The sequence below is a fragment of the Schistocerca cancellata genome, chromosome 3 (genome assembly GCF_023864275.1).
Source record: "Schistocerca cancellata isolate TAMUIC-IGC-003103 chromosome 3, iqSchCanc2.1, whole genome shotgun sequence".
Lineage (NCBI taxonomy): Eukaryota > Metazoa > Arthropoda > Insecta > Orthoptera > Acrididae > Schistocerca > Schistocerca cancellata.
In genome coordinates this window covers 589,774,218-589,800,101 of record NC_064628.1, presented here as the reverse complement: position 1 = coordinate 589,800,101, position 25,884 = coordinate 589,774,218, and the positions used below count along the sequence as shown (strand labels likewise).

The 25,884-nt window shown below is 40.4% G+C and overlaps 1 protein-coding gene across 1 annotated transcript in view; it reads right to left on the bottom strand.

The window, feature by feature from the left end:
- The window catches only part of LOC126176443 (echinoderm microtubule-associated protein-like CG42247), a 349,669-nt gene extending 324,350 nt beyond the window's left edge, over window positions 1-25,319 (bottom strand). Inside the window, exon 1 of the mRNA XM_049923600.1 lies at window positions 25,194-25,319. Within this exon, the coding sequence (XP_049779557.1) occupies window positions 25,194-25,277 (84 nt within the window). The 5' untranslated portion in view covers window positions 25,278-25,319. The remainder of the gene's footprint in view (window positions 1-25,193) is intronic.
- Between the last annotated feature and the right edge of the window lie 565 nt (window positions 25,320-25,884).

Here is a 25,884-nt window from a genome sequence, read left to right as displayed (position 1 = left end):
GTGTCAGTTTTCTTGGATAAGTATTTCTTGATTTCGTTGCCTCGTCAAATTTGTTTTTAAACTCAACATTCCAACGATGTGATCGTAAACGTCAAGTATTAACTGTGGTACTAATAGGACAAGTGGTAGATACGTATGTAGTTGCCCAAAATATATCCTGGAAGCGCTACGAAGTCATGGAAACTCCATATGCTGTCAGAGGTGTTTTCAAAGTGCGTGATCGAGGAAGATTAGTAGCGATGCTGAATCCATTAAGTGGTGGCTAACGCAGGAGATTTATTACTCTGTAGCCATTCAGCATCGAGCGCCTGCTTCCATGCTTCGCTAAGGGTGCTGTATCGGTTCAAGTCATTCTGGTGTCAAAGGCTTCTTTGATGACAGAATCACTGTAAGTTGGAGCATGGAATAAAATTTTCCGTTCATGAATTATAATCGTATGTTTGTTTATAAGTCTGTGTTCAGCAGATTTGTCAGCATCGCTTCTGTGCAGACCTGTAGTGAGTGGTACATAAAATGCGACACCGTAGTCTGTTGGTACCGACTGTTAAGGGAAACACGTTGTAATCTGACGAATAATAGTAGATCACAGACGATGCTGTCAAAGGCACATAACAGATAAGAATTTCTATTCTGGTGCGGTCTGAAAGATGATTTGTACATTTCTGATTTATGTGGTACGATATTGTCTTTGGAATGCGGAGTCGTGACTAAGTTGGCAACTAATATGGAGATAAAGCCCTGGATCTCGTCATAGCCTTCAGTGGAATTATTGTCAGCCCCCTTAGCACATGGTTTAGTCCATCCGCTGTAGTGCTGCAACGTAATTGTTGGAACGCCTCACTTATCGCAATATCATGTATTTGAAATAGTCCAGACAAAAAGTTTGTTCAATAATATACTCCACTCGCCAAGAACGTAACCATACACCCATTGTGTATTAAAGTGACTATTATTTAGGCTAAATAGCGCAGAATTTGTTGGGTCAAGGCGGCCAAATAGCAGGCGTCATGGGGCAGGTCTCTGTCTGGAGTTATCTGCTATTTGAAATGCGAGGAATGCGTAAATATTGATTAGTGTTTTCCTGAGCAAGTCCTTCATGGTGCAGCTTTGTCGCCAGGGGCTATGTGTGATAATAACTAGGTAATGCACTGTCTAATAGAGATCTAAGATTGACTGGGTCGGCTGTCCAGAAATGCTATATATGCTGTGCTAAATGAAAATACAGATTTAGTACCACTGACTTTTCTAATCTAGCACCTAGCTTGTTATCGACGACCTTCACTTCCCTGAAGTACGAAACATAAGGAAACTTGACACGACATTTACGGATAAAATCTAAGATAAGCAACCAGAGCAGGTCAGTAGGAAGGACACCTGATTTCGCAATATAAGTTGTGTCTTACGACCCAGTTAAAAGCTAGAAATCTTTCTGTAATACATCTGTTTGCACTTATATTTAAAGACAAATGAAATTTTCAGTCTAAGAAGAGTAGCTGTTTCGACACAAGGCGAAAGACATTGTGAGTGATCTCGGACCGATATTTAGTTGATTCCGATCGCTACCAACTTTAGGTTTCAGTGCTGTGTGCTAGTACTCTGACATTGTTATAGCTGTATTCGTTTCCTTGTTACCTTCGCTCTGTCGTTTAAGAGAATGCGGCTAGCTAAGGCTGACTATGTTGGCTGCACCGGGAAAGCTGTGGGTGCAGACCGAGACCAAACGACTTCGATCGAAACATTTACACCCGTCAACCACCGCGCTGAGAGTATAATTAGAGCCGGCCGGTATGGACGAGCGGTTCTAGGCGCTACAGTCTGGAACCGCGCGACCGCTACGGTCGCAGGTTCGAATTCTGCTTTGGGCATGGATGTGTGTGATGTCCTTAGGTTAGTTAGGTTTAAGTAGTTCTAAGTTCTAGGGGACTTATGACCACGGAAGTTAAGTCCCATAGTGCTCAGAGCCATTTGAACATTTTTTTTGTGAGTATAATTAGAATTAACAGTTAATACACAATTCTAAGGAACTTTCAGTGTATAGCGGGCTGCGTCTACTGCTTTTTCTTTAGAGCCAGTCGTATTGAAAATCATATCTTCCGTAGTACGACTCCAGTGTCATAATTTTGCTCGTTTAGTTATTGACAAATACGACTGTTATATGTGCCATCAACACAAAATTATACACGCATTTTTGTTTGAATTACTTGCGTTAAAGAATGCAATTTCTAGAGTCTTATGTTGGAAAGGTCAGATATTACAACGTTGTAGTTGGGGTGCCATAGCCATGGCGAGGGGACTAACCCAGCCTTCGTTTGAAGGGAAGGTACGAGAAACCTGATTGTCGGTGGCGCCTTATTAGGGCCTCAACTCGTCTTCTCCTGACTACGAGGTCAGTGCCGTAAGTTCTGTGCTACTTTTCGGTGTATGTAACTTTATACTGCCGAGTTTCGCATCTTTTCTTCGGGACGACTGTTCCTTTTGCTGGTACATATACAAGGCAAGAAAAACATGAGATGAAAGATCTAGAACAGCGAGTAGCTGTAGATATTTAGACAAATGCTTGTGCCGCCTTCTCTTCCTACAATGTAGCATTCCGTTTGCAAGCAGTGACGATCCCAGCTGAAAGGGTATTTAATTTAGGCAATGAAACCCCTATGTTCCGAGGTGAAAGAAGGATGAACAAATGTGGCCCTGTGAATAAAACTGTACCGCTTTAGCGAAGTAAGTGAGTATAAAAAAAATTAGGAAATATTATCTCTAAGTAAAAATATTTCAACTAATTGATGTTTTCCAGGAGTTAAATCGTTAACGTGAATGACAAAACACAGCGTCTTCCATATAAAATGGACATACCTATTATTTCGGAATGGTTCAGTGCATCGGAACAAGATTTTAGGACCAAGACAGTACATAAAACTACAATCACTTTGCTGTTTTGATAAACGCCTTTTTTTAAAAAGCACAGTTTAGCTGGAAAACCTACAGACTTTCAAATGGGATGTTTAGCTTCTTCAGGCAATTTTAAAACGTCCTTAAAATAGCAAATTGTTACTATACCGCGAATGTTTGCAGAGCTAGTTTTCCAAAAACAAACATTAAATGTGATGAACAAGGCCGGGGGTACAGCCCACTTTCATCTAAATCACACCATAAATGGGTAAAACTACACTGTGCTGTAAACTTTGATTCTACTGTTTAACACGTTCTTCTCCCTTTAAAATTCGTTCCATCTGTGGGGAGATCCTCTGATGTACAGTAGGTGTGCAATCATTCATCTACGATTTGGCAATTACTTCTATTTTGCGTGAGTTGATTCATGGCATACCTATATGCACAAACGTCACTCACCCTAAAGCAGGAATATCATCTCAGCCATATTTTTGTGAATCGCCATAACACGACCATCATGTTATGAGAGCATGTACAAAATGTGCAGTTGGGAAGAATGCCTGTGAAGGATGGTGCGGTGAGCTGGAAAACTGCTCTTCCCCTTGCTCCCATCCGCCCCGCGATTGTCCATCGTGGTTGTTGGCCATCAGAAAAATATTGGCATACCGTCAGACTTCGTACTCAGCTTTGAATTTAAGGTACACCAGTTTCTTTTACGTTACATGATCAGCTCCAGTAAGTAGGGGGAAATTTAAACGGAAACTTTGGCGTAGGGGCCACGACCACCTACTAAGCAAGAAACAGATGAAATCCTACTATTAGCCATGTTTTACTAAAAACTAAATGTGTATCTCGACGAAATAATATAATTCAATAGTTTCATACACAGTATCAGCATTAATAAATTATTGGTACAGCAGGTAATGATCTCACGGAGAATGGAGGATGTACTGAAGTTATTTTGGAATTATTAATGTACCCAAAATGTGAGATGATTTAGTATATTTACGTCATTCGAACCTCTTCTAGACAGACACAGTTACAGTGCTGACGTAATGGCATTCATCATAAAGTTTTTATAAATGGACATACTGTTTTATCTAGAGCACGTCGCAATGCACACACGACTCACACGCCACATACTTGTCACGTGCATTATTCTCAGCTGTGGAGAGTGTAGACCATGTGGACCATCTGTAAGAGGGGCAGCTGCCAGTAGGTAGGGAAATTAGGAAGCTTAAGCTCTCTGGAATATTTTTTTTAAATTGGCTTTCGAAGCGTGCCCATACAGCCATCTCAACAGTGGAATGTCATTTCTGGCGATACGAACGTAAGGACAGCACAACACCCAGTCCCAAAGCGGACAAAATCTACGACTTGCCCGGGAATCGAACTTCGGAGGCTTCGGTTAGCAATCCACCGCGCTAGCCACGCAGTTATCCAGGCGGAAGCAGCACCTTCCACTAGGAAAGAGTCAACACCATTTGTTTTTGGGAAGCGAGTGTGAATCCATGATTGTGGTCCAATCCCTGAACACTGGTAGCTGACCTTGCGAAAAGATCATTTCCTGCGGGAATGGAAAGCCAAAGAAGATAAAGTGATTAGGGAGTATGCCTAGTCTACATAAAGGTTTCAAGGGTCACTGTCTGGCCACTGACGGAGCTGGTGGATGGCCTACGGGAGGGTTGCTGAGAAAATCACTTGCGAGGCACACACGCAGCTCTCTGGAAGAAACTGCCTAAACTTCTCAAGGAGGAGAACTCTCTGCCTGCTTTGTAGATGACGCTATTAATTTCCTGCAGCTAGCACATGCACAATTACCAACACTATGTTATAAATACAGTGTCCAAGACTAGTTGTGTTGCTGCGATCGTCCAAAGACTGTTCTGATGCAGCTCTGCACTCTAGTCCCTCCTGTGCAAGCCTCTTCATCTCTACAAAACTATGACAACCTATACTCACCTTAGCTTTCTTGCTTAAGTCAAGCCTTGGTCTCTCTCTCTCTACAATTTTTATCCGACCACACTTCTCCACATAAGCAACTATTTCTCGATTTCTCAGCATGTGTTCTGTAAACCGATGCTATCTTTTAGTCAAGTTTCTCTCCCTTATTAGTTCGTTTCCCTTATTAATTTCACCCATATTAGTTGTTGGATATGATTTAATTTTCTTCATGCTTTTGTAGCACCACATTTCAAAAGTGTATCTTCTCTTATTGTCTATACTACTTAATGCGCATCTTTCACTTCCACGTATAGCTGCAAGACTAATACCTTCAGAAAAGACCCCCCAACATTTAATTTTTTATTCGATGTTGACAAATTTCTATTTTTCAGCGGTGCTTTTGTTTCACTTATTGGTGTCCATTTTACAAGGTGTGATTGGAAAGTTTTAGGAATGGATCCGCTACTGCTTACTGGTTTGGTGGGTAGGTACATGGAGGGTCGGGAGTGAGTCATTGCCTTGTCCTTGAATGCCCTCTGACAGGAAACAGCATTTCCTTTATTCAGTTCGTTGTGGCAGCTAGTTGACTGTGGGCCTGTTAGGGCTGGTTGCCAGGTTCTGTCTGCTTGAAAAAGGACGTAAAAACGGAACAACGAGTTTGTGTGAAATTTTGTTTTAAAACTGGGAAATCAGCTTCTGAGACTTACGAATTATTAAAAACAGCTTTTGGAGATAACTGTATGAGTCAGTGTATGAGTGAGTCAAATGTTTTTGTCTGGTTCAACAGAATTAAAGATGGCCGCGAATAATGTGAAGATGAGCCATGGTCCGATCGTCCTTCCACCTAAAAAACGAAGGAAAATGTGAAAGTTCGCGACTTAGTGCGCTCTGGTCGTAGACTTGCAATTAGGGAGATGGCCGATGAACTTAACTAAATTTTCTATGCAGTTCAGTCAATTTTAACTGAAGATCTGAACATGCGTCGAGTGTCCGCAAAATTCATTCCAAAAGTGTTGTCAAATGACCAGAGACAATACCGACTTGAAGTGTGCCAAGAACTGATTAATCGGACTAAAAATGACCCATAATTGTTAAATAGGGTAATTACAGGTGACGAATCGAGAGTATATGGATATGATTCTGAAACCAAAGTGCAGTCTTCGCATTTGAAGACTCCAGGTTTACCACGACCGAAAAAAGCTTGGCAAAGTCGGTCAAAGGTAAAGACAATGTTGGTGATATTTTTCGATTCTACCAGTATTGATCATCATGAATTTACCCCTGTAGGACAGACAATTAACCAGGAATACTAAAAATGTGTCTTTGAGTGTTTGTGCGAAAAGATGCAGAAGAATAGGCCTGCATTGTGGAAAGACAGGAGTTGGGTGCTAACCTATGACAATGCTCCAGGTCATCGTGGCTTCTCCACCGTTGAACGTTTGACCAATTTCATAATTCCTGTGCTTCCATAACCGTCATATTCCCCTAATTTGACCCCTGCGGACTTCTGCCTGTTTCCTAAACTGAAATTTTCACTGAAATGGAAGCGATTTTACTCGATTGAAGACATCCGGGCAAATACGGAGAGCGTCCATAACACACTTCAGGAAAACATTTTCCAGGAAAGTTTCCAAAAGTGGAAACACCGTTGGAGTCGGTGTGTTCAGGTAGAAGGGGCATCACAGTAGCATGTAAGTACCACCATTGTACAATTACAAGTCCATTCTTAAAACTTTTCAATCACACCTCGTATATCCCCATCAACGATCGTCAGTTATCTTGCTGCCGAAAAACTTAGAGTTGTCAACAGGGAAGAAGTGAGAGCAAAATGGGCGGTCAGCAGGGCTTAGTGACGTCGCACGTAACCATTGGATGTTACCCGAGCAACGGATCCATCAGGAACATTTCAGCCCTTCTAAACTGCTCAAGTAGACTGTTGCTGATGTGATTGCGTAGAGAAAAAGGGAAGGAACAGCGATAGCTAAACAAGACAAAGCAGATCTCATATACTGACTGACATAGACCGTCGAGCATTGCGTAGGATGCTCACAAAACTCGCATGAAATCAGCGGAAGCAACCACTCGTGAGATCCTAACCAGCAGGCCAATTAGCGCAGTGAATGTACATTGAGAGTTAAAAGTAATGGGGTCAAAGGTCGAGCAGTTCTTCTTCATAAGCCACATATTTCTGTAGTCAGTGCTAAGTGATGATCGAGGTGGTGTAAAGAGCGATTTCACTGGACAGTGAATGACTGGAGTGATTTAGAGCAACGTATCACACTATACGCTGTGGCAATCCGATGGAAGGGTTTGGCTTTCGCTAATGCTTGGAGAACATTACCTGCCATCACGTGTAGTACCAGTAGTGAAGTACGGAGCTAGGTGGTGTTACGATAGAGGGGTGTTTCTCTTGATAAGGATCTGGTCCCCTTATTTACTTAAGAAAAATCGAGACGCGGGAGGATAACGTGTACTAAAGTTAGGAAACGATGATTGGATCAGCGTGACAATACGCCCTGTCATAAGGCAGCAACTGTGAGGCAACTGTTTACGGACATTCACATTCCTGAAATGGACTACCCTGCCCAGAGTTCCGATCTGAACCCAGTGAAACACATCCGGGAAGAGTTAGACCATCCACTTCGGTCGAGACTCCAGCGGGTCTCTGCTTCAGTTAGTTGAGGGGTAATGAGCTGCCATTCCTCCACAGAAATTCACGCAACTCATTGAAAGTGCAGCAGCAGAGTTCAAGCGGTCATAAAGGGAACGGTGAACACTCTCCGTACTAATGTCCATTAATATGTGTTCGGGTACTTTTGATCAGACAGTGTGTAGGTATCCTAGCCATCGATGGTGGCACAAAGGATGATCTAACAAGACAGGTTCTCAGCGACGACGCACCTGTATGCTTGAAATACGTTCTGTGAACGGTGTTGCTCAGCTTCAGGTTCCTTAAGGGGGACGTTGATGAAATTGACCAAAAATGTCAATTTTCGATTTATTTTTTATTTGTTAGTACAACTCATGGACAATAAGTTCCCAAAGTTTCAATCTTGAAATAGCATCCGAAGTGCCTGAAAATTAATTAAAAGTGTGACGCGGTCTCCTGCCACGCCAAGCTCAGAGGGATAACATCCCCTACATTGACAAGGAGAGGCTTCCAAATTGTATCCTGGATCTTGTCAAGCCAACTTACAGGTTTCTGGCCGATCCTGCACTTCTCAAAAAGTGTGTTCATGGCAAAACCCAAAATCCAAATGAGTCTCTAAATTCACTCATATGGAAACGATGCCCTAAAAGCACATTTGCATCTGCTGCAGTTGTCAGAATTGCAACTCATGATGCAGTTATTGTATTTAACGATGGGAACGTGGGAGGATGAAGGTATTAGAAAGAATGGGCTTCAACATAGGAAATTTTACTCAAGACATCATGAGAAAAATAGATTTACAGCGCGTCTCTGCAGATGGAAAGTCAGTTAAAGACCTGGTAAAGGAAAGAAGACAGACAACAAGATCCAGAAGAGAAGCCTTGAAGGGAAAGACGACCCAGAATACAAATGTGGTGCCTTCTGAAGAAGTCACATAAAGAAAAAAGTTAGGTTGAACATTAAATTGCGTTCCCTGAGAAGATTGTTTTTTAAAGTTTATGTACCTTTTCCTCAGATTCTATGAGTGCTAGAATTATGAAATTTTGTACACATATTTCTGTAAACCTAATAGACGTCGTCTCAAGAGGAAATTTTGAAATTCTGATTGCAAGCTGAGATATGGGCAAAGTGCTTGGAATTTTGCATGAATTTAAAATTGTACTTGTGGAATTATAATTAAAAATTATGAAAATTCTCCTATTTGACCTCTTCCAAAAACCTCATGAGAGAAGATTACAACATATAAAGAGATGAAGCAGAGAATTTTTTGCAGAAATCTCTTGAATACTTTCTGTGAAAAAGGAACATACTTTACTTTTTGAAAATAAAATTTCAAATTTCATTCAAAAAAAGTTAAATATATATAATCAAAGGATTTGATATGTACATGTGTTACTTTCATGTAAAGCGTGGTACAAAATTTCATTGCCATATCTCCAAAACTGTGGATTTGGTGCATTTTTTAAATAGTGTGTGTTTTTCATAAACGTCCTCCCTTAATGAACGGTATCGTGAATCCACCCAAAGCTGTTGTAATCTGTGTTCGTTCATAGACCAGTGAGCATCTTCAGGTCACGGGGTAATATCCAAACAAGTTAAAACGAGGTTTCTTGGCGTCAAATAAACAATTGTGTTCAGTTGCAGTATCTGTCACATGTAGTACATTCATGTACATGTGATAATGGAGGCATGTACATGTGACAACTGCTGAAATTGAAAACATTGTTTGACGCCAAGGAATCTTCCTTTAACGTGATGCAGAGTGAACCTCTGACTTGAAGATGGTTGCTTGACCGAAACTGGTTGTGTGTAAACAAGTATACATTAGAGTAGCTTTTGGTTCCCTCCGCAGCTGAGCGGTCAGTGCAGCTGACTGCCATGTAGGAGACCCGTGTTAGATTCCAGCTAATGCCAGGGATTTTGCCAAAGTTGGAGGACTGTAAAGGGATGCACATAGCCTCGTGAAGCCAACTGAGCAGCTACTCGACCGGTTAGCAGCGATCCCAAGTTGAAGAGGCGCGACAGCGGGAGGGTTGACCCACGCACCTCCATCTACATCTACATCTACATCTACATGATTACTCTGCAATTCACATTTAAGTGCTTGGCAGAGGGTTCATCGAACCACAATCATACTATCTCTCTACCATTCCACTCCCGAACAGCGCGCGGGAAAAACGAACACCTAAACCTTTCTGTTCGAGCTCTGATTTCTCTTATTTTATTTTGATGATCATTCCTACCTATGTAGGTTGGGCTCAACAAAATATTTTCGCATTCGGAAGAGAAAGTTGGTGACTGAAATTTCGTAAATAGATCTCGCCGCGACGAAAAACGTCTTTGCTTTAATGACTTCCATCCCAACTCACGTATCATATCTGCCACACTCTCTCCCCTATTACGTGATAATACAAAACGAGCTGCCCTTTTTTGCACCCTTTCGATGTCCTCCGTCAAACCCACCTGGTAAGGATCCCACACCGAGCAGCAATATTCTAACAGAGGACGAACGAGTGTAGTATAAGCTGTCTCTTTAGTGGACTTGTTGCATCTTCTAAGTGTCCTGCCAATGAAACGCAACCTTTGGCTCGCCTTCCCCACAATATTATCTATATGGTCTTTCCAGCCGAAGTTGTTCGTAATTTTAACACCCAGGTACTTAGTTGAATTGACAGCCTTGAGAATTGTACTATTTATCCAGTAATCGAATTCCAACGGATTTCTTTTGGAACTCATGTGGATCACCTCACACTTTTCGTTATTTAGCGTCAACTGCCACCTGCCACACCATACAGCAATCTTTTCTAAATCGCTTTGCAACTGATACTGGTCTTCGAATGACCAACTAGACGGTAAATTACAGCATCATCTGCGAACAACCTAAGAGAACTGCTCAGATTGTCACCCGATGACGCCGATGACCGCATCCGATGATGCCATTGGCAGACGGTGACACGGCGGCCAGTCGGGCCCGATTGTCACGTCCAGGGCCACAACGCGGAACTTTAACAGCAGCATTTGACGGCCCGCGGTGCTGTTCTTTAAACTATACGCCTGAATACCTGAACAAATGTTCTCTCAACAAGCCGAAGATACTCGTACTCTGAAACGACAAAAGTGATCGATAGCTGTATGCACAAATACAGATGGCGATAGTAGCGTTTACACAAGGTATAAAAGGGCAGTCATCGGCAAGAGCTGTCTCTCCCCTTACTCTGTTTTATGTTCCCCTTTTTTATCTCCTTATGTATGTATTATTTTATTCTTGTTTTAGTTATCGTGTCACTCGGCTGAAGAGCGGCGGATTGTGCGGATTGTGCCCATATGGGGCAGGGGAATGAAATCACAATAAAGGGGAAAAAAAACAAGAGCTGTCATTTGTACTCCGATGATTCATGTGAAAAGGATTCCGATGTGGTTATGCCCGTACGACAGGAATCAACAGACTCTGAATGGGAAATATTAGATGGAGCTAGACGCATAGGACATTCCGTTTCGGAAATCGTTAGGGAATTTAATATCCCGAGATCCGACGGCCTTGACTTAACGACCGACAGTAGCGGCGTTTTCACACACCTAAGACAAGCAAACTGCTTGTAATAACCGCAGAAATCAATATGGGACATACGACGAAAGTATCCGTTACGACAGTATGGCGAAATTGGACGTTAATGGGCTGTGGCAGCAGACGACCGATGCGAGTGTCTTTATTAACAATACATCGCCTGCAACTCCTCTCCTCGGCTCGTGATTATGTCGAGTGGACCCTAGACGACTGCAGTACCGTGGTCTGGTCAGATGAGTCCCGATTTCAGTTCGTAAGAACTGATGGTAGGGTTCGAGTGAGGCGCAGACCGAGCGAAGACCCAAGTTGTCAACAAGGCAACGTCCAACCTGTTGGTGACTTCAAAATTGTGTGGACTGAGTTTACATCGAACGGAATGTGTCCTCTCGTGCAACTGAGCCGATGAGTGACTGGAAGTGTTCGGTTACTTCATTTGCAGCCATTCATGGACTTCAATTATGAATGACAGTGCGCCATGTCACTGGACCACAACTTTTCGCGATTGGTCTGAAGAACACTCTGAACAATTCGAGAGAACGATTGTGCCACCTAAACCGCCCAACATGAATCCATCAAACTTTTATAGGACATAATCGAGAGGTCAGTTCGTGCACAGAATACTGCACAGACAACACTTTCGGAATTATGGACGTCTATAAAGGCAGCATGGATAAATGAATCATCGGAGTACAAATGACAGCTCTTGTTTTTTTTCCCCTTTATTGTGTTGAGTCCCTACCACGTTGTGTTGCTGCAGTAGGCTGGGCAAAAGGCGGTCCGACACGATGTTAGGACGTATCCCGTGACTTTTGTCACCTCAGTGTATAAATGACGTGAAATATCATGTTTTTAAGTGACGTGAAATTCATAGGTTACATACAGATTTGTAGTGAAATCCAGAAAGCGATTGTTGGCACTACCTTTACCCGGTTAATCACGATTGACATCACGTACCAGGATTTGCTGTAATACCTTATCGTGTAGACTTCGTTTTGTTTGATATAGTGTTGTAACAGTCCGTGTGTTGTGTTTTTGAAGCAGAGGCGGGACCCAATCAGGCTTTTTCGTTCACAGGTGTGAGAATACATGTCAAACCGACACACCTGGTCTACTAGACTAATTACCGTAAATTTAGCTTGCTAATTTCATCTGAGTCTAACATTCTTCTGCAAATGGGTAAGACATTATATCACTGCTCTCTTGTTTTAGAGATTAGAATGCTACAAGTCTGTACTCTCCACAAAAATTTTACGAATATGATCCATGTAGCACAAAAAACTTATTATTAACCTATGACTTGGTTGGAAGCTTTCGATAACTTGAACCATGTGGTAGAGAGGAGAACCTTTGCAACCAAAGATATTAGCTTCGTTAACCAAACAAGGTGTTCCACGCGGAATGGTCGATATTTCGGCATGAGATAGGAACGATCATTCGAAGTAAAAATGTATAGTAAACTCTGGCTCTAAAACTCATACCTTAAGAGCTAGGAGCGCTACTTCATGTTCGCTAGTGTGAAACACATCTCTTCTACCGAGCAAGTGCATTTTAGAGCCTATGTTTACTTCGCAATTTTTTCTTTTGGCCTATTCTACCTCCTAAAATATGGAAGGCGAAGAGGTTGCAGTGGACGACATTTATTTCACAGTATCGATGAAGAAGTGTTCATGGCTATTAATCTATGCATATTAGAACCCGTGTTTACTAGACTTTTTTGCTTCGGGTGATTGTTCCAGTCATATCGCTAAATATTGTCCATCCCCACTGCGACATCCTGTATACTGCTGCACAGAGACAATGAAAAGAATACACCATACGCAATTTGGAATGGTAATCTATCATCAACAATGCGTTTTCCAGGTACTACACAATTTGATTTGAGCTTCTTGCAAGGTCGAGCAATCCGGATTAATGTTCCTCAATATCATCTGTCATTAAGGTCTCCAGTCTAGCCGGCCGTTGTGGCCGAGCGGTTCTAGGCGCTACAGTCTGGAACCGCTCGACCGCTACGGTCGCAGGTTCGAATCCTGCCTCGGGCATGGGTGTGTGTGATGTCCTTGGGTTAGTTAGGTTTAAGTAGTTCTAAGCTCTAGGGGACTGATGACCTCAGAAGTTAAGTCCCATACTGCTCAGAGCCATTTGAACCATTTTTTTTCTTCAGTCGAGTTGTTATTCCATTTTATGCTCTCGGCCACTCGAAAGTACTTCATTAATGTTCCGCAAATTTGAACTAAAAACATTCTTCTCCACGGCTACACTTTGAAGGGTGCCACCGCAAACTGTGTAAATTCCCTATTGTCTACTACACGTGTTACCGAGTGATGTATTACTACGAGAGAAAAAATTGTAAATACAGGCAGGTGGATAGCGCGATTGTAAGGGAAACGATAATTCGTCCGTGTTTCTTGCAGTGTTTAAAATGTCACGGGTGAAATGTCGCGAGTCGCGGCAGAGCTGAACAGTGGGAACGCATTTTTAAATCGAGCAAGATCTCTGGCTGCTGCGTGCCCGCGCTCAGTGCCATTGATCACGCTATTTTCTCAAGGGTCGCCGCGTTAGTCATGGTTGGACCTTGCTACCGGCACGGCATGCTTAATAACAACGCGCAGCCCATGCAAGTTCCTCGTGCCAGGCATTGATCCCCTTCAGCCGCTAATTTTTAACCTCGGGCCTCGTTCACATGGCCACTCGTGTAATGCGGCATTGGAAATTTCCATAATACATTTTAACTGCCTAATTATTCGACTCGAAATGCTCAGGGAGCCATTCTAATGGGCCAATACGGGCAACCTTAGCACATATAGGGTAGATCAGTTAGCCGTTCGAGGACCTTCCTACACGTCAGATGTCTTTCTCCCCTTATTCTAATAGACGTAGAAGACTATAGCCTTACAGCAGCAGTTCTGGCTCAAAATAATGCAGGGAGCTGCAATGGTAAAGGCACATAATCAAATTTTGAACCTGGAATCCGTTAGTGCAATTTGAAGACTCTTTAAGCCTCAAATTTATATACGAATGAACATTGCTTGCGGCATGGTAATCGAGACTTTTGCTTTCATGGGCATTGCTTTACCTACTCAACATCCGGGTTCACCCGATAGCCCTACTCAAAACTTCAGTGTAAACGCACCTTCTTAACTCCGCGACCCACTATCCACTGCAGACTGACAGATTTACTCTGGCAACACTCTAATCTATTAATAACTCTACACTTCATTACCATTGCCATCGTTGCACACAACAAAATAGTTAATATAGGAACATTTGTTTTCAAAATCAGTTTTATTCAGCTACTTAAGTCGTGCAGCGAGTGTTGTCGCTACATTTCGAAATCAGCGTTCTGAGCAGGTATTTCTGTCAAATATTTATATCACGAATTTGCGAATGCGTCGAAGCCATAAATTAATCAATCCAGTTGTTGTTTACCCTTTCTTTGCTCCACTTTTAGAACTAAATTATCCAGATAGTTATGGGAGGACCTAAGTTTAACGTATAACCCAAATCGATTCGAGTATAATAGCTGTATAAATAAATAAAAATTACTGGTTCTGACAATGAGCTAAATTCTGAACTCTGGCGATTGATCGTGCAGTGTCAAGCAAACTAGCACACTGATTGAGTTGTACGGGGAGGACCAAGAATCGGCGTGGGTCAGATTTCCAAAGGCTTAAGGTGAACGCCGAATTGGTTCCTTTACTACAATTACGGCAGATACTCTCCGTTGCGTAACAAACTGTGGTAGCGCTCTGTCTGTAATGACCATGATATCACTGAGATATAAAACTCTTATCTCCATTAACCTTTACCATTTGGGGTACACATCCGGAGTTTTTTCAGTGTGTAAGATGCATCACGAGAACCCTCATGCGAGTTTCTGGCTGTAAGAGGTTATACATCTTAAAATTAAGACTCACTTCTTGAGTCTCTGTTTGCTTCAGAAATGATGACAATCTAAACCTAAATATCAGATGAACTGCAGAAAACAGACAGTATGTGTTATAAAGATATATTTTTTTGTTAAAATGTTATGAATATAATGATCACAGTCGCAAAACTACGTGTATTACGATACAAATTTTATTTGTTATACAGCAGAAAATAAAAGTAACCCACTGATCATTCTGAAATTTAGCAGATATATAGTGAAAAACAAGAAAACTGTATTTGCTCAAGACTGAATTATTTTTCAAAACATATTTATACAAAGGATGTTGGTATGGCTTTTCATTTCTGCGCACTGCATAAAACTCAGCAAGCCTGCAGAACAAAATTACGAACAACTCGAACAACTCCATCGTGCTTTGCAGATAAGCGAGGTCAGTTCTGACTGAATCTCAAGGAAAACTTACCGGAATCTCCCCCATACGCCAATGATTCGAAAGAAGAAATGAAAGAGGTTGTTTTGTCGATGTATGGTTTTAGCAAAGATAGAGAAGCATACAGTTACGCAGATATCCGCAGGAAATCATTTAAGGAATGCACTTGAAACCTAAATCAGAGTTTTCGTTCAGTCATCTGAATTCTATGTCTCTTAAATTTGAGTCCAACAGCTTAACTATTACGTTATATTACACGAAAATGAAAGGCACTGCCAAGTTGTTGCAGATGCCAAATTTAGAGTGATATACGCGAGAATCAGTTACAGTTTATTTAAATATTATTAAAAGCGATTTCTTCTCGTGGTCTTTTCACGCACTTTCGCTTATTTACAAAGACATTCATAAGTAGTGATGATGACAATAATAATAATGATAATGATATTGATGTGTGGCATACGGGTCACCTGGGTCAACAAACGTAAATTTCGACTCATATAAACGATAACAGTTCTTCTCTTAACCGAAGGCAATTTTGTAGATGTGAAGAAGAAAACGGTAGTACATGATAAACATTCTGGATCCTTTTCTCAAAGATGGTGGCTCAATTCTGCGATCAAGTCTACGTTTGGCGTACAATTTTAAACTATCGAAAAAGTTATGGTATTAACAACATTAATGATATTCTTCGAAAATCATTGATTGCATTGAGATGTATTGTCGCTTTAGTAAATAACCAGTTACGATTAGAAGAGACCATTCTTAGGTATAATGTGACATCATTACTCAGATGCATGCAAATCGTATCTATTAACAAGCATCATCTCGTAAACCAGTTAACAGTCATGATCAGTCATGCATCTGATTAACGACGTCACATGCATGCAAATCGTAACTATTAACAAGCATCATCCCGTAGACTAGTTAACAGTTATGATTCGTCAAGCACTTGATTTACGATGTCACATTATACATGATGGTCCGTTTCTGACTGAAAGATAGTGACAATACAGCTGTGTGCAACAACGAGATTCGAAAAATAACAATATTCGTACAATAGTCCCGTAATAGACAAATTTATTTCAATACAAATAGGTAGGCACAAAACTTTTTAAGCACATTTTCACTAAAAGTGTTCGAGTCCACGAGTAGAACCATTGGTTGTAAATTTGCTTTCCAATTAGTATCAACTCTAACATCCGAGCGAGGTGGCACAGTAAGACATTGGTCTAGTTGCAGTAACGTGTTTTAATTTGAGATATATGCTGGTATGATCAGAAAACCCATTCATTTTTCATATGGGTTTGACATCTGTGACAGTTGGTCCCTGCCTACTACAGTTGTGCGAAACCTTTACAGGGCACGTCATAACATGTTGCTTCCTCCATTCTGCTGTGTCAGTCATATCATGTATTAAGGTTTTGTTATGATGTAGCTTGAAAATGCTCTAGCGCCTGAAACTAGCTAAATGGTAAACATGCTAACGCACTTCATGGTGTACAATCCCAATTGCAGGTTGCTTATCTATAGGTTTGCGGGGGCAACAGAAATTTGGTTTTCAGTATTTCACATAATTACTGACCGGATTTAAAAATTTTAAACGCTGTCATAATTTATTCATTTTTATCATATCTCACGACAAAGATGTAACGCAGTAAGACAAGCATTCCAGTTACAAACCGTGTATGTACACTTTGTGATAAAAAGTATCTGGACACCCCCAAAAACCTACGTTTTTCATACTAGGTGCTTTGTGCTGACACCTACTGCCAGGTACCCCATATCAGCGACCTAAGTAGTCATTAGACTTCGTGAGAGAGCAGAATGGGGAGCTTCGTAGAACTCACAGACTTCGAACGTGGACAGGTGATTGGGAGTCACTTGTGTCATACGTCTGTACGCGAGATTTCCACACTCAAAAACATCCCTAGGTCCACTGTTTCCAATGTGACAGTGAAGTGGAAACGTGAAGGGAGATGTACAGCACAAAAGCGTACAGACCGATCTCGTCTGTTGACTGGCAGAGACCGAACGCTTGAAGAGGGTCGTAATGCGTAATAGGCAGAAATCTATCCAGACCATCACACAAGAATTCCAAACTGCATCAGGATCCACTGCAAGTACTATGACAGTTAGGCGGGAGCTGAGAAAACTTGGATTTCATTGTCGAGCGGCTGTTCATAAGCCACACATCACGCTGGTAAATTCCAAACGACGACTCGCTTAGTGTAAGGAGAGTAAACATTGAAGGATTGAACAGTGGAAAAACGTTGTGTGAAGTGACGAGTCACGCTACACAATGTGACGATCCGATGGCGGGGTGTGAGTATGGCGAATGCCCGGTGAACGTCATCTGCCAGCGTTTATAGTGCCTACAGTATAATTCGGAGGCGGTGGTGTTATGGTATGGTCATGTTTTTCATCGAAGGGGCTTGCACCCCTTGTTGTTTTGCGTGGCACTATCACAGCACAGGCCTACATTGATGTTTTAAGCACCTTCTCGCTTCCCACTAATGAAGAGCAATTCTGGGATGGCGATTGCATCTTTCAACACGATCGAGCACCTGTTCATAACGCACGGCCTGTGGCGGAGTGGTTACACGACAATAACATCCCTGTAATGGACTGGCCTGCACAGAGTCCTGACCTGAATTCTATAGAACACCTTTGGGATGTTTTGGAACGCTGACTTCGTGCTAGGCCTCACCGACCGACATCGATACCTCTCTTCAGTGCAGCACCCCTTGAAGAATGGGCTGCCATTCCCCAAGAAACCTTCTAGCACATGATTGAATGTATGTGTGCGAGCGTGGAAGTTGTCATCAAGACTAAGGGTGGGCCAATACCATACTGAATTCCAGCATTACCGATGGAGGGCTCCCCGAATTTGTAAGTCATTTTCAGCCATATGTCCGGACACATTTGATCACATAGTGTAAATTGACGTACAGTATCTCACGACGTGGAAATTACCTGTAGTATATTCATCCGGTACTTGAGAATGAGAGCACTTAGCGATTGGAAACAAACTTCCCACATAATTGCAAACCTTTTCGAAACTTTTTCGTGCTGACACCCCGATAAAATAATGAAACGAAACAAGTGTATCGCTAACTACATTTTTACTGTTTATGTGCTATGACTTCAGCATCCGTCATGGCATTTTAATTTATTACTTCTTTACTACTCATGCTATTCGCAACACATTTTACAGACAGAATTCAAGTATACCACGAAACGCACCTGCAAAATCATATCAGTGTGATGTCATATGACGTCATAAGTGTTGAGCTGCATGAAAAAACAATTTTTGCTTAAAACGGAATGCGAATTACCCACACTATATTGATCCAGTGATTCATAATGAGAGCACTTAAACCTTCGCAAATTTTTTTCTCACTTACATGCTTAAAGTCAAATATCTAACACATTAATTCATTTGTAAAGTAATCAGCTGGGTGAAGTTGTTTTATACAAGAGAGTTCGATTCTTTACAGAATCGGGGTTGGGGGTTTATCGATTTCGTAATAACAAAACTCTAAATCAAATAAGGCAAATTTTGGGATGGTTTCTTCGAGAAGCACTTTTCCGATTACTTTCCATAATCCGAAATTCTTCTCCTTTTCCTGGTCTTGACGAGGCGCTAATCTCTAATCTTTGTCTTCCTTCCTTCTGACATTCGATTAGACGATCGAGCTGGTAAATATTTATTGAAAAAGACATGGGGTAACTTACTCTCCGACTTAAAGGGAATTTCACATCAAGGACTTGTGGTTAAAATAACCGTGTTCAAAAAGATTGTATCAGAATATGTTTCAGAGTAAGCAATGGCCTATTAAGAAAAGCAATGGAGAGTTGGAATAGAAATCTTTTTGATTTAATTTAATGAACATTACGCATTGAGTATTTCTTTCTTTAGGAAGGGGTTGGAACAGCAAGTTCCACGGAAGAATGAATGCGCGCTTCTGTAGCCATCACATGAATATATGCATGACAGCGTGAATGTATAACATAGCAGGTAGAACGCTATAAATCAGCAAGAGTATAAATTCCGCAGGAGATATCTGTGAGGTCTAGGTTGTGAAAATGCTTTGGATAAGGTGAGGGTTACTGCCCTACACCGTGTGGAAGACCATGACATGGAGTGATTGCGTAGTTTCCAGTGCAGAACTTTGAGAAGGTTACACTCTTTTAGTTCCAAATTGCAGCAACAAATGGTATTGTTTCTGTGAACAGATGCTGTGGGCTCAATATGTTCAAGATTATTATATTTGTCGTCACTATAGCAGTGTGCTCTCTTCATGCCAATGGATTCCTATGGGAGATCGAAACACACATAGGTACAACTCACTTCTGCTACGAAATCCGGCTACGAAAAGAAGACTTTATCATGTTTTAACTATACGGCCTTTATCCTGTACTCAAGTCTGAGAACTTTTACTTTCATAATAAGAGTCTGTGACTTATGGTGTACACAGCCTCCGTGTTACAGATCACTGACGATTGTGCGATTTGGTTTCTGATATTATCAGGACGTTCAGGAGTGGGATAAAAATTAAGGGTGAGAGGATACCAATTACATTTTTATCCTCAGTAAAATCGAAGAGGAATTACCGGTCCTGAAGAACAGAATTAGCAGTCAGCACAGACTATGGATTGTGAGTAAACTAAAGAAAGACGAAAACAATGAGGAGTAGCAGCAGTGGGATTAGCGATAGATTTAACATCAAAGTAAGAGACCACGAAGTAGACAAAGTGAAGGAATTCTGCTACCTTCGAAGCAAAATTACGTATAACGGGCATGCAAAAGGGACGTAAAAAGCACGATAGTATCGGTAAAGAGAGTATTCCTGGCCAAAAGAAGTCTACTTGTATCAAACACCAGCCTTAATTTGAGGAAGGTATTCGGAGAATGTACTGGTGCACATCATTGCGTAGTAGTGACTCACGTATAGACGGGAAACCAGATAACAAAAGAATCGAAGTGTTTCAAATGTCGTGGTACAAAAGGATCCTGACAATTAAGTGGACTGATAAGAATGAGGAGGTCTTAAGTGGACTTATAAGAATGAGGAAATAAGTATGTTGGGAACTGACAAAAAGAAGAAAAGAATGATAGGATATGGGTTAAGATGTCAGGGAGTGGCTTCCATGTTACTAGTGGGAGCCAAAAACTGTTGGGGAAGACAGAGGTTGGAATATATCCAAGAAATTGAAAAAAAGTCCACAGATCGTTCATGCTCATGATTAAATCCCAAACGTCTTCACAGTGTCTCACAGATTGATAATTCATGCTGAGCCTTCTGTCGAATCCGTACATTATGCACTAAAGACCCTTTGATGGCGTTCAGTTGGAATGTTTTGCTGTGTATCAGCACCAAAAGTTTTGAGAAAGTAATGTATTCAAGAGTAGCTTCACATATCTGTAAAAATGAAGTACTAACAAAATGTCAGTTTGGTTTTCAGAAAGGTTTTTCAACAGAAAATGCCATATATGCTTTCACCAGTCAAATTTTGAATGATCTGAATAACCGAAAACCACCCATTGGGATTTTTTGTGATCTCTCAAAGGCTTTTGATTGTGTAAATCATGAAATTCTGCTAGACAAGCTCAAGTATTGTGGCATGAGTGGGACAGTGCACAAATGGTTTAATTCGTACCTAACTGGAAGAGTGCAGAAAGTTGAAATAAGTAGTTCTCGTAACATGCAAAGATCAGCACATTCCTCAAACTGGGGAACTATCAAGAATGGGGTTCCACAAGGGTCAGTCTTGGGTCCTTTGTTGTTCTTATTATATATTAATGACTTGCCATTCTATATTCATGAAGAGGCAAAGTTAGTTCTCTTTGCTGATGATACAAGTATAGTAATCACACCTGAGAAACAAGAATTATCTGATGAAATTGTCAATACTGTCTTTCAGAAAATTACTAAGTGGTTCCTTGTAAACGGACTTTCACTGAATTTTGATAAGACACAGTACATACAGTTCCGTACAGTGAATGGTATGACGCCACTAATAAATATAGACCTTAATCAGAAGCATATAGCTAAGGTAGAATATTCCAAATTTTTAGGTATGTCCATTGATGAGAGATTAAATTGGAAGAAACACATTGATGATCTGCTGAAACGTTTGAGTTCAGCTACTTATGCAATAAGGGTCATTGCTAATTTTGGTGATAAACATCTTAGTAAATTAGCTTACTACGCCTATTTTCACTCATTGCTTTCATATGGCATCATATTTTGGGGTAATTCATCACTGAGGAATAAAGTATTTATTGCACAAAAGCGTGTAATCAGAATAATAGCTGGAGTCCACCCAAGATCATCCTGCAGACATTTATTTAAGGATCTAGGGATATTCACAGTAGCTTCTCAGTATATATACTCTCTTATGAAATTTGTTATCAACAACCAAACCCAATTCAAAAGTAATAGCAGTGTACATAACTACAATACTAGGAGAAAGGACGATCTTCACTATTCAGGATTAAATCTAACTTTGGCACAGAAAGGGGTGAATTATACTGGCACTAAAGTCTTTGGTCACTTACCAAATAGTATCAAAAGTCTGACAGATAACCAACAAGTATTTAAGAAGAAATTAAAAGAATTTCTGAATGACAACTCCTTCTACTCCATAGAGGAATTTTTAGACATAAATTAAGAAAAAAAAATTATTAAAAAAAAAAAATAAATAAAAATAAAAAACACACAAAAAAATAAAGTTGTTATATTAACTTAAGTATGTTGTTAAATTAACCTAATTATGTCATGTATTGGAAAATTCGACTCGTTCCACATCATTACGAAATATCGTATTCATGATCCATGGAACTAGTATTAATCTAATCTAATCTAATCTAATCTACCCCTCATCGACACCAAAAATCTCTTCACCCACTTATAATGCCGGTCCACGCAAGAAACACGTACAGTTCAAAGGAAAGGTGCTAATCTACGTCACGTGTAAAATCCTCACCAGATAGAGAACCAAAAACGCTTCAGTATCTTACGGTCTATTATGGCATGCTCTTATTTCTATTTCTCTTTATTTATTACATCAGAATCTTCTAAAAGCTCATGAGAATTGTAGTTACACTATGCAAACAAAATGCGAGCGGCGAAAAATTTTCGTAGAACTCAGATTATGCATGTGGCACAGGATTACTATAAATGAATTATTACAATGCAGATTTTCTTCTTAGCCGTTAATGTGTAATGAGTACTTTTCCAAAGTATATGTGTCTTTTCGTGTTATTTCTCGCGGGCTCGATGGTGTCACACGCGTAACTATAGCTGCGAAAGTGACATTTCGAGCGGTTTTTACAAAAGAATTATCTGTTGTTTAAAATAAGCGACAGTTCCGTTCTCTTATATCTTTTTACGAAAGACGTAATAATGAAATTAAAGTCCATAAAACCAGTACGACACGGCAGGGGCTACATTTTATGGTTTCTAAGTCAGCCATATGTGATTCCTCCTTGCGCATGCTCTCATTCAGGACTTTTGGCGCGAAGACTTTTCATTCAGCGTGGATATAGTACCATGAGACAGCCAAACTGTTTTTGGGACACGAGCATCCGTGTGCTTGGTAAAACGAGCACTTTTCGGTCAAAACTGTTACCAAGTAGGTGGCGTTATCTAACTTCCTTTACTTCATTTTCGGCATCAGTATCAAATAAAGGCACGACTATAGGGAATAAATACTGGGTAATGTTTCGGAATAAATATCTGGAAGACAATATAAAATAGTTTTATGGTAAATTTCAATATCAGTAATATAAATGCAAACAAACTTACCGAAGAACAATGTGACAATGTGTAATGAAGAGATACACAATTAACTGACGGAATCATTTTACGGGTAATCTTAATATGTAGGAGAAAGCAAAAGAAACTTCGTGAAGACTTCTCGAAATGCGTGGAATTTCTTGCTAACGTAAAACAGCCAGCAAAACAGCTGAAGATTTGAGGTCTGTATAACTGATTTCTTTATGAATTAACTAAATTTCCATAATTCCTTGCCTAGTAGAGTATTTTCCGCGTTGGAAGTGTTGATCCGTGAAAAGGCCACTTCCATGACTGAGATCATTTAGAACGTTCTCTGACGGCACTCTCTCTCTCTCTCTCTCTTAGCGTCAGACCGCTTTCGTTATTGGTTTTAAGACTGCCTGCGTTAGACAGTTTGTTTAGAGCGTACATTCTACTCTCAAATTCTAGTGTCTTCATTCAGTCCTCGCACGACGTGTGAGAGAACGAACTTCTGAGTATGCGTAGAACAACACTACTTTGTATTAGTTACATGAGAAACTGAAACCTAACAGGAGCGATCGGTGTTAACCGATAGCTAGTCACAGGTTATATATATATATATATATATATATATATATATATATATATATATATATATATATATATATATATATATTGTAATTTATTTTTACAACATTTTTGAAAAATGAGTCGGATATATACTGACATCAACACTTGCAACATACTTGACAGGAGGAGCAAATTTCAAATGGAATGTAGTGTATCTTTCTTAGTCGTCCAAGCAAAAGGAAAGAATAACACAAACTTAAATTTTATAGCAAAATGTTTGTGGTATCTTCGTTGATATGGAGAAAGAATATGTTGAATTTTAATAATAACAAAAAAAATTGCCTTGAAAAATCATGTAAAGTGGGCATAAGTGATATTAAGATTACCTTCTGTAAAGAGACATATTTAATACTGAATTATAAATTAGGGAAGTTATTACAAATAACGAAAAGTACAATTAACACACATAAAACAAATACACTAACGGATTTGAGGAATGATTAAACATACCAAATGTAAAAAATGCAGAAACAATAATAATGAAGAAAATAATTTATAATTTTTAAAAATTTATATGTAATGAATGACAATATGGTAACAAAACAGATCTGGACGTATCTCTGGGGAAAGCAAATAACCTGCTGGATTCGAGAAAAAAATGTTTTAGGATACCCATAACTGAAGAAGCAGAAAGAACATGAAAGATGTGATATGAAGACAGAGAAACGTAGGAAGTTAAATCATAAAAGAATATTGGATGAAGAAGAAAAATATATTAAAAGAAATTTTCTTCGACTTTAATAAACGATTGTAACGTAAAGACAGAAATAATTTGGATGGAATTCAACCTTATCTGTTTAGCAAAACAAAAAGACACAAAAATCGTATTGACAGATAAAAGTAAAGTAGGTGCATTGTTAATGACTCACAGCTGAAGAGATGAGGTTTATGTAAGTTTGTGATTCAGAATGTCCAAACGGACTTCAGTTTAGTCCTACAACTTAAGTCGAGAGAAAATGAATATCTCTAATGGGAGATTCGTGGATTCGTAAGTGTCATAAAATTACGAATTGGATTAGGACATCAGTGCATGGCTCACGTATAGAACAGTTTCTTGCTTGGAACACAGAACACCAAAAGCAATGTAATTACTAAATATACCATAAAAACAAGGAAAAGAGGAAAAAATAGTGGAATTCCAATGCAAATTTCGAATACAGTGTATGTGTAAGAAGCAAATAATTTTAGCTGTATACTTAATAGTACCATTGTGAGAATGGTAAATGAACTAAAATTATTTTGCTAAAAGAATAAGTTTCTCATTACTGTTCCAGCGTGATAACGTCAGATATATACGGATGACACAAAGCCCAAACATGCCAAATATTAGAAGGACGCACATTATAATTAGTACTAATTTCAAAATGAAAATAAAATATGAATCGACATCAAAAACTTTACCAAAAAGGAATTCAAGTGTCGATCATAAGGAAACTTACTTGTTGATATATAGCAGGTATTCCTATGACGTGAAACGACCCGAACATCGGGTAATCGTAGAAGTCGCGGATATCGTAATTCATAGCGTGGCGCCGCGGCGAGCTTGCAAAGACTTGTGCGCGAAAGATACCCCACCGAGACTAGCAGCACACCGTCGGGCGTGGCTCGCTCGCGAAGCGGTTTCTGCGCATGCGCTCTCTCCCCTCCCCCCCTCCGCCAAGGTTGCGCTAATGTAAGAGTCGATTTTTTCTGGGCGTTTCATTTCGAATTCAGCAAAAAAATTCTGCCCCGACCAAGGTCATATGGATATCAGAATCCGGCACGGAAGACGTTCAGTCCGCCCCCGAGCCCCTCCCTGACCGACGGCGCCATTTTCAGTCCGGTCGCTTCTCTTCACCTCGCCTCGCCCCGCCGCAATTAAATCTGCTCTCTCCTTCGCCCTTCGCTCCGTACCACTTTGCTCGTTCTCTTAATGGGTGGCTCAGGGAACAAACCGTGTCTGTGGCAATCGAGGAATTTCACCTATGTGCAGATATACTCGTCCTTCATGACACGCAAGAGCGGGCTTTCCACCAGAGTGAAAAAGGTCGTGGCACTCTCCGGTTTTCAGAGAGTCGCAAAGCAAGGAAGACTTACAGAAACGAGTGCGACAAGAAACTGCGGATGATTAGGTTTTTGGTCAAACTTATT